Source organism: Sinocyclocheilus anshuiensis, unplaced genomic scaffold (assembly GCF_001515605.1).
Source record: "Sinocyclocheilus anshuiensis isolate Anshui unplaced genomic scaffold, SAMN03320099.WGS_v1.1 scaffold405, whole genome shotgun sequence".
Lineage (NCBI taxonomy): Eukaryota > Metazoa > Chordata > Actinopteri > Cypriniformes > Cyprinidae > Sinocyclocheilus > Sinocyclocheilus anshuiensis.
In genome coordinates, this window is record NW_015539855.1 from 428964 (window position 1) to 438880 (window position 9917).

Here is a 9917-nt window from a genome sequence, read left to right on the forward strand (position 1 = left end):
GTAGGGCTTTTATTTTGGCGACATGTTTAAAACCGGAAGTAGGAAAAATCTGACGTTTCATGAGTCGATTTTCACTGTAATATTTCCAAGGTAAGTCTGTTATATCGTTGTTATAAAATCATATTGCTGTTTATTTTTGTCATGGTCCAAGCAGCAAAATAATATCGATGCATATGAAATGGATACTTCTTACAAATGACAATCTTAGCGAATCTCAAATGCCATAGTGGCGGTTTAAGATGACAGCAGCATATTGCTAAATAAAGATTCACCTGAATGGAGTGACATGTTCACTAGGATGTGTCCTGTAGCTGAGGGCTTCTGGGACAGATCAGATGAATCACATCAAGGGACCTGCAGCCCACTGCTTGCTTCGAGTCTACATTGTGTATGTTTTTCAGATGTCACGGGCCAAACCAGAGGATGATGAGTACTGGAACAGCTCCAAATTTAAAGCGTTCACATTTGACGATAATGACGATGAGTTTTCACGGGTAAGTTCATTGTGTTTCTATTGAACTCTATGCAGTCCAACGCCCGTTTACCTCAGCAGTATGACAGTGGAGAATAACTGCACTTTATGGTCCATTCAGTCCTAAAACCATATTATGTGGTTAAATATTATGAAGACAACGTCGTCTTCGCGAAATTAAATAGTTTGCTTTTTGTTAGAACGGATCCAAAGCAAAATATTTGCTTTTCATATTTAATTAACCATATAATTTGTATTAGAACATGAGGGACGTTTTTTTCAAATCAGGTCAGTTGTTTTGTATGTTTTTAAGTGGCAGCTTTACAGAAAATAGTAAATTAAAGTGAATAAATTAAAGGAATTAAATTAAACTGGCTAAATTAAAGAAGACATTGGCAAAAAAAGATACAACACATAGACCTGTTTTTAAACATTATTTATGTACATAGTAAGAAAGGAAAGATTAGAGACCTATTCTTAGTCAATATTCTTTGTACAATATTTATTGTATATATATCTCTCACATTGTCCGCACATTTTCTCTAGAACCACTGTGTGGCCCTCAGTTTAAAAAGCTCTGATTTAGACTACATTGTGTTGTTATTTCCCAGCTGAAAGAGTCCAAGCGGGTCGTGAACAGCATCCTGGTGGATGATGATGATGAGGATGATGTTGAGAAAGTCAGCTGGAGTGGGGAACCTGTGGGAAGTATGCAGTCCTTTCCCTACTCTCTTACTGTCTTTACTGTCTGTCTTTCATCTGGATGCTCATCAGTTTTTGTTTGTGGGTAGGCATCTCTTGGTCGGTGAAGGAAACCGCCTCCAGTATCCGCTCAGGCAGCGAGCAGAGCTTTCCCAAAATAGACACCACTCCGTCACTGTCCAAACAGGGGTCTGGATACTCCCTGAGCTCCCTGTTTAAAGGTAATCTATAGTGAAGAGTTCTTGTACGTTTTAGTTCAATCATTTTAGACTCACCAATCTGACTCTGTTTATATTCCTTCAGCAAAGAGTAAACCTTTCCAGTCCTTCTCCGAGTGTAAGTTCAAGTCATTGAAGCATTTAGAATGATTTAAGCCTATTTCTCATTTGTTTGAATTAAGTGTGTTTGTTCACTCTTTTCTAGCTTTTAGCGACACATCTGTTAGAACATACGCACCTGAGTTGAGAAAGCCCAAGTCAAATGGAAAGGTAACACATATGGACATGTTTGTTTACACCACTGTTCAAACATTTGGGGTTAAGATTTTTAATGTTGAAGAAAGACGGAGAACACCAGCCTGTGGAGCGCTAGTGAAACTCGTACACTTACTTTGATTTGTAAAATGTCCCGCGACTGAAAATGTTTTCAGAAGACTTATGCTTTCTGCAGACTTATTTACCTCTAACACTAGCTTGCTCTATTCTTTTTCTATTCCATCTGTTTTCTTTTTATTTATTATATAATTTAAACAACAACAACAAAACCTTGCTACATGTACTGCGTTAGGCTAACTGAGACTTGTCATAGCACTTCATTGCTCACATCATTGCTCTTTTGTTGATTTTGATTGCTTCCATTGTCCTCATTTGTAAGTCGCTTTGGAAAAAAGCGTCTACTAAATGTAAATGTTTTTGTTCTTCAAAGCTTCATTTATTTGAGCAAAAATACAGTAAAATAGTAATATTTTGAAGTATTTTTACAATTTAAAATGACTGTTTTGTATTTGAATATATTTAAAAATATGATTTATTCCTGCTATGACAAAGCTGAATTTTAAAAGGGTCATATGATGCGATTTCATTTTTTCCTTTCTCTTTGGAGTGTTACAAGCTCTTGGTGCATAAAGAAGATCTGTAAAGTTACAAAGACTTAAGTCTCAAATCCAAAGAGATGTTCTTTATAAAAGTTAAGACTTGTCCACGCCCTCCTAAAACGCCTCGTTCTAACACGCCCCCACATGTCTACGTCACTATGTGGGAAGATTTGCATAACACCGCCCAAATGTTCACACAAAGAAAGAAGGCTTTACTTTTATTCTCGCTGTAGTATAGTGTTTTTGTGCGAGGGCGGTTGGCATCTCTCCATATATTAGCATTGCTTATTTGATTTGAAGAGTTGGCTTGTTGTGTGTTTATTTGAATAACTGTCTTTATCACATTGGTCACCTGACTATATTTTAGGGCTCTTGGCAGGACAGAAGATATGGCGGTAGGTACTAACTGCACTTACACACTCAACTGTCATTATACTCACGGCTTGTACACACATGACCATATATATTTAACCCTATATAGCAATGTCATCTCCAGGTCATATGTGACCCTGGACCACAAAACCAATCTTAAGTAGCACGGGTATATTTGTAGCAATAATCATAGAGGGTTAGTGTCAGCAGAAAGAAGTGAAAAGAGGAAGAAAATGGCCTTAACAAAATGAACACTTTTCTGCTTTTGCCTCATTGACATTATTTGTCTTGAATAAAAGTGAAAAGAGAGGAAGTTGAACATTGTAGTACAATTTTTTGGTAACATTACAATAAATAGGTTTGCTATAGTATTTATTCATCTTCGTTAATGTTAATAAAAATACAACTGTTCATGTTAGCTCAGATTCATTAAGTAATATTAGCAGATGCAGCTTTTGATTTCAATAACGTATTAGTAAATGTTGGAGTTAACATTGACAAAGATTAATAAATGCTTTAAAAGTATGTTTTCATTTCATTTGAACTAAAGTAGTTAACTAACTACTCATTTGACTCATTTGTAAGTCGCTTTGGATAAAAGCATCTGCTAAATGTGTGAATGTAATGTTAACTGGTGGAACCTTATTGCAAAATATTACCAATTGTTTTTCTTCAGTAAGTTGTAGTAATGTTTCTGTTTGATCACACATATGTTAAACTGGCTTCCTTTGTATTTTAAACAGTTGATGCAATACAAAGAACACTTAAATATTAAGGATGAAGGCCGAAGAAGAGACTTCCTCAAAAGTTGCCTCAGGTAAAGATCTTTCAGAGGAGTTCAGTAGAGAGTTCAGAATCATCTCCTGCTGACCTTTAATGATCTATGTCATCTCTCTGTTTGTTCTCAGCCTTCCTTTCTCTCAAGACGATGCCACTCACGTTCAAGACCACTATACACTCCTCGAGAGACAAATAATCATAGAGGTGAGGGAGTCCAACCAATAAACTACTGTTTATTATTCACACATTTTAGAATAATAGTCAAGACACTGAAATGGCACTAATGAAAGTATGAAAATTATGTTTCAAGTTTTTTAAGATCATGAAAACCAAAAGGTGTGAAAAACCTTTGACTGGAAGTGTAAGTATATGAATAACTGAAACACTTTACTGGTTAATGTAGTATTGTAATATACTACAACTACATAATAATAATATGTAATAACTATGTAATATAATGTAGTACAATAATTTCTGTACTGCTAGCAAATGGAATTGGAAAAATAATGCCAGACCCCATCCCAAATGTCACCTTAAGGAAAAAGACACCATGACAGCGCTGACTTCTTTTCTCTGTATATTAAACAAAGATACAAGTGGGGGTTTTTTTAACGTCAAAAAATGACACAAAGTTTGTCTATGTCTGCCACACCTTGCCATGCGAGATATTTCCTGTGCACCTCGTCACTCTTCCTCTTTCCTGAGGGTGGTGTGGTAGGTGACGGGTCTCTCTGTACAGAGGGAAGCCAGACGGATGGACTTCTCTCAAATTGGGTTACATGGCAGATGTTTCCTTTATTATGAAACAAGTGAAAAGTTGTGCTCGCTTTATTCTTACGGCTTAATAGCACATATGAACAAGTGAGTTTCAGTTTGCATCAGTCAGCTGTATAATGTGAATATAGTCTTGTTAGAAAGCAAGGTCTTCACTCTTGACCTGTATTTTCTGTTTCACACATCACACCTTTTCTGTCTCCGCTCACTATGGCTCAGTGCAGAAAATAATGGGATTTCTAGGTTAATAACATGGTAGATAATAAAATGTACAGATTTACTGAATATAAATTATTTTTGTTACTTGCATGAAGCAAGTTTTTCCTTTTTTTCTAACAATGGCAAATTAGTTATCATTGTAATATGTTTTTTCATACATCCTGTATTACACAAGATTGTGTTGATAAAATAGTTTGTAGTGCATTTTCACTGTGTTTTCTGCTGTGTTCATAATATTTGGCAAATATAATAAGCTGAGCTCAGAAACTTGACTGTCATTGTTGCATCTGGGACACAGTGCATCGCTTCTCACACGTGCAGTGTGAATTTCTAAATCTTTTAATATGAGCGCTGAGATGAATATGTGGCACAACCGCAGGATGTGTGAAGCAGGCCTAAGGACTAAGTACTTATCAGACATGAGAAAATGACTTTCTGAAGAAAATATCCTAATGTTAGGGTTTATCAATTCATTCAATTGGTGTGTTCACTGTATTTTTTTATTTATGTATTTTATTTTTTATTTTTTTTACAGGCTAGTGACAAGAAGGCAGATGCAGAAATCTTTAAGAAGTTCCCTAGAAAAGCATCCATCCTTAATATGCCAATCATCACCACATTGTACTACTCCTGCTTTTACCATTACGGAGAGTCAGAGGTACAAGATCACGTTTCACTTCTCCACTATATTGTAAAATATTATTTAAACAAACTGAATATATTACTATATATGTGACCCTGGACCACAAAAGCAGTCTTAAGTCGCTGGGGTATATTTGTAGCAACAGCCAAAAATACATTGTATGTGTCAAAATTATTGATTTTTCTTTTATGCCAAAACTTATTAGGACATTAAGTAAAGATCATGTTCCATGGAGATATTTTGTACATTTCCTACTGTAAATATATCAAAACTTAATTTTTGATTAGTAATATGCATTGCTAAGAACTTCATTTGGACAACTTTAAAGGCGATTTTCTCAATATTTAGATTTGTTTGCACCCTCAGATTCCAGATTTTCAAATAGTTGTATCTCGGCCAAATATTGTCCTATCCTAACAAACCATACATCAATGGAAAGCTTATTTATTCAGTGTTCAGATGATTTATTTGACCCTTATGACTGGTTTTGTGGTCCAGGGTCACATATATAATCTAGAACTGTAGTATCATCAAGTATTACCAATGTTATCTCATGACCAGTTCGTACATATTTTACAGGGTGGTTAATTTGTACGAACTCATACAACCTCAATTGTACAATTTTATACGTTTTCTGTGACTGGTAGGTTTAGGGACGGGGTTGGGGTGGTCATTCATACGAATTCCTACGAATTTGCCACCTCGTAAAATATGTACGATTTGTTCACAAACCGTGCGAATTAGCCACCTCATAAAACATGTATGAATTGCCGTGAGATTGGATTGGTATTACAATATACACTACAATTCTAAAGTTTGGCGGTCAGAAAGATTTTGGTTTTAAAAAGTCTCACCATGGTAAGGATAAAAAAAATACTGTAAAGCAGTAATATTGTGAAATATTATAACAAAATAAATGTTTTCTTATTGAAAATATTTTAAAATGTCTTCAGTCAGTGTCACTTGATCCTTCAGAAATCAGTCTAATATGCTGATTTGCTGCTCAAGAAACATTATTATCAATGTTGAAAACATTTGTGCTGCTTAATGTTTTTTTATAAACCGTGAGATACATTTGTTTAGGATTCTTTGATGAATAAAAAGTTCAAAACAGGATTTATTTAAAATAGAAACATTAACATGTAATATTATAAATGTCTTTACTGTCATTTTGATCAGTGTAATCTGTCCTTGCTGAATAAAAGTGTTAATTTTTTTTTCAAAAACTTTTGAAAAGTAATGTATACTGTAATTATATAAATATTTGTAATTATTGTATTATAGTAAGTTTATCTTTTTCATTTAGTAAATCATTTACTAATTGGAATAATTCTTTTTATTGTATATATTATTTCCCACCGCTTAAGAGAGCTTTTAGAAACTTAAAAATAACAATATACCTATTGATTTGTAATCTGAAACCTAACCAGCTTCATTGTTTGATTTTTTAAAAGTTGAAAAGTGCTATAAATGTCACCTGGTTTGATATTTACACATTTTAAAGTGTTGTTTAAATGTCCAGATACGTTTTGGGCAACTGTATTTCAATAATTGTCATTTTTTATTCCACAGGGAACTTTTAGCAGCCCTTCGAACATTAGAAAAACTTTCCGGGTAAAATAAACAGTCATTTGTTATCAAATTATTTGTATTTAATTAAATTTGTATTTAATAGTTACCAACTTACAGCACCATGAAAAGTCTGGACACACTAACTCATTCTTTACCATTACTTTTTTCAATAGTAAAATCATCAAAACTATAAAATAACACAAATAGAAGTGTGGGAATTGTCAAGTGACCAAAAACTTTAGACAAATCAGGACTATCATATATTTTGGATTCTTCAAATTCATCTTGATTATAACTTTTATCGTGTAGTTTTCATATCTGTCTACAAACACCTACACCTTTAGATGTTTCTACAGTCATTAGAAACACAAATTCATTCAAGTGTGTCTAGACCAGTAGTGTATACATAGCATATGTGCGAGTCTGTAATAACAGTCTATGGGAAAGAGTTTCTAAACCATTCATGTTTGCTGTGGCAGATTTCAGAAAAGCAGTATATTCTCATGGCTCTTGGTGCAAGAGCGAAGTTGAAATCCTGGTTTGATGTGGATAGTCTGTTCAACACCAAAAACTGGCTAGGATACACCAAGAAAAGATCTCCCATTGGCTTTCACAGAGTGGTGGACATCCTGCAGAAGAACAGCGCCCCTGTAAATGTACGTCAGTTTCCATGTTGTAATAAACCTGCTCACTTCCCATCCCAGCATGCACTTCACTGTGCTTTCCCGTGATCTGCAGGTGCTGCAGGAGTATGTGAACCTCATCGACGACCCAGAGCTCAAGCTCAGTGTGGCTCTGAAATATAAATGCCATGACATCGTCATCAATGTGAGTTCATCCTCGAAGTGTTTCTCAGTCTTTCTCAGTGTAAATCACTGCATTTGTTTTGTTCATTCAGACATACAGAGACCTGAAGGACAGGCAGGAGCTTGTTGTGTACCGAGAGAAGCTGGAACGAGACTCGCCCGAATACAGGAAGATCCAGGAACTCCTCAATAATGCGGTAAGAGGAAGTGAGCCTCCACTCTTGAGTCATTTTCTGATTCAGTGTAGTACGAGTAGGTTTAAGGAAAAATCTTGAGAAACATCTTACAGTAATTTATCAGTGTCTTCTACAGGTCACTTCATTGCATTGCAACAATGCAATATTGGGCTTGCGTGAAGTAATTTTTGTTCTTTTTTTTTTGTTGTTGTTACTTCAGCAAATCAGATGGAAAAACTGACAATTGGATCCTGACACGAGTCAGTGATGGGCAGATGTGAGCCAGAGCTCTTTCATAGACAATGTTACACAAAAAAACACTTTGAAGCTGCTTAATATGGAGTTAATCCTGAACAAACACGACTGAGAACCAGTGGAGCGAGTCATTCGGAGTGATTCTTTTGCAGATGTATCTGTTCTGTATGATTAAACTGCCAAGTGTCCTTCTGCCAACTCTACAGGTGAACATTTCTGAAGGGAGGCTATCTGTGGTTGCGGACGTGAACAACATACTCTTTCACCCCTCACACCTGTTTGTTTGCCCATGTATGAATTTCTGAACATTCCTCACCCTCTCCTTTTATTTTATATTAAAAAAAATATGATACTGAACTGTTGATAATACTGTTTATATTACTGTACTGGTTTTCTGGTAAATATCTGACTGAAAAACAATATTTTTAAGTTGGATCTACCAAATTCACACTAACTTTCAGTTTATTTGCAAGACATTTATAATGTTACAAAAGATTTGTCAGAGAATCTTGAAAAAAATAATAATCATGGTTTTCACAGACATATTAAAGGGTCAAAAATGAAAATTCTGTCATTAATTACTCACCCTCGTGTTGTTCCAAACCCGTAAGACCCGTAAGACCCTTGCCACGCGGACACGCTGTTTACGTCGTTTACGCTTTGATTTCTCACACCTGTTTGTTTGCCCATGTATGAATTTCTGAACATTCCTCACCCTCTCCTTTTATTTTATATTAAAAAAAATATGATACTGAACTGTTGATAATACTGTTTATATTACTGTACTGGTTTTCTGGTAAATATCTGACTGAAAAACAATATTTTTAAGTTGGATCTACCAAATTCACACTAACTTTCAGTTTATTTGCAAGACATTTATAATGTTACAAAAGATTTGTCAGAGAATCTTGAAAAAAATAATAATCATGGTTTTCACAGACATATTAAAGGGTCAAAAATGAAAATTCTGTCATTAATTACTCACCCTCGTGTTGTTCCAAACCCGTAAGACCTTCGTTCATCTTCGGAACACAATTTAAGATATTTTTGATGAAGTCTGAAGGCTCTTTGACCCTCCCATAGACAGCAAGGTAACTTCCATGTTCAAGGTCCAGAAAAGTACCAAGATGATCGACAAAGTAGTCCGTGTGACATCAGTGGTTCAACTGTATAGTTACGAAGCTACGAGAATACTTTTTTGCACAAAGAAAACAAAAATAACGACTTTATTCCACATTTTCGTCTCTACTGCGTCACTTGTGGACGCGCGTTCATGACAGTATCATGATGCGAGCGTGTGGCGGCGCCGGCGCTGATCCAGATCCGCCGTGATGACGTCATTACGCCGGATCTGGGTCAGCGCCACCACACGCTGGCGTTCGAACAACACGAGGGTGAGTAATTATTGACAGAATTTTCATTTTTGGGTGAACTAGCCCTTTACGCAGCACAACTGTTTTCAACATTACTAATGGCAAGAAATGTTTCCTGAGCAGCGAATCAGCATATTAGAATGATTTCTGAAAAATCGTGTGACGCTGAAAATTCAGCGTTTACAACACAAGAAAAAAATGCCATTTTAAAATATATTCAAATATCAAACAATTCTTTTAAAATGGTAATGTTTCACAGTATTTTTTGATGAAATAGTTTGAGCAAAAGAAACTTCTTCCAAAAAATAAATCAATAAAAAATTAAATAAATTACAAACCCCAAACTTTTTATTGGTAGTGTATATTTTAGACAAACACCAATACTAGGTCTACTAACACCAAGACTAGCGGTGCATTCCAAACGAGATATATCGCCCTCCGAAGGGCACTTCGGAGTGAAAACAATCATGGCCGCCATATTGAAGGGTAGTTCCAAACCGAAGTGCTCAAAACTGGCCACTTCAAAGGGCCCTTCGGAATGAAGGATTTCGAAGGGTACAACTGATGGACACTTCGGGCTCCCATGATCCTTTGCGCAGTTTGCATGATGACTGTGCCTCTGTGTGGACAGAAGCTGATGATGCAGAAGGGCACTTCAAGAAACAGTTGTTTGGTTCCCT

The 9917-nt window shown here is 35.7% G+C and overlaps 2 protein-coding genes across 2 annotated transcripts in view; both read left to right on the forward strand.

The window, feature by feature from the left end:
- Positions 1-10: 10 nt before the first annotated feature.
- On the forward strand, positions 11-8203 carry LOC107684810 (spermatogenesis-defective protein 39 homolog). The gene is made up of 15 exons (XM_016481174.1): positions 11-90; positions 267-494; positions 1084-1180; positions 1264-1395; positions 1478-1510; positions 1598-1760; positions 2635-2662; positions 3383-3456; positions 3548-3623; positions 4948-5070; positions 6628-6669; positions 7107-7283; positions 7366-7455; positions 7526-7630; positions 7830-8203. Exons 2-15 carry the CDS (start codon positions 336-338, stop codon positions 7848-7850), a joined length of 1320 nt encoding a protein of 439 aa, XP_016336660.1. The 5' UTR covers positions 11-90; positions 267-335; the 3' UTR covers positions 7851-8203.
- Positions 8204-9247: 1044 nt separating this feature from the next.
- The window catches only part of gpr132b (G protein-coupled receptor 132b), a 7172-nt gene continuing 6502 nt past the window's right edge, over positions 9248-9917 (forward strand). The window contains exon 1 of the mRNA XM_016481163.1: positions 9248-9258. The gene's annotated coding sequence lies outside the window, so the exon portion shown is untranslated. The remainder of the gene's footprint in view (positions 9259-9917) is intronic.

Coding starts and splice junctions, on each gene's coding strand:
- LOC107684810 (XM_016481174.1), top strand. CDS start 336: ATGAATCACATCAAGGGACCTGCAGCCCACTGCTTGCTTCGAGTCTAC. Junction 3,457..3,547: donor TTCCTCAAAAGTTGCCTCAG/GTAAAGATCTTT, acceptor GTTTGTTCTCAG/CCTTCCTTTCTCTCAAGACG. Junction 7,631..7,829: donor AGGAACTCCTCAATAATGCG/GTAAGAGGAAGT, acceptor TTGTTACTTCAG/CAAATCAGATGGAAAAACTG.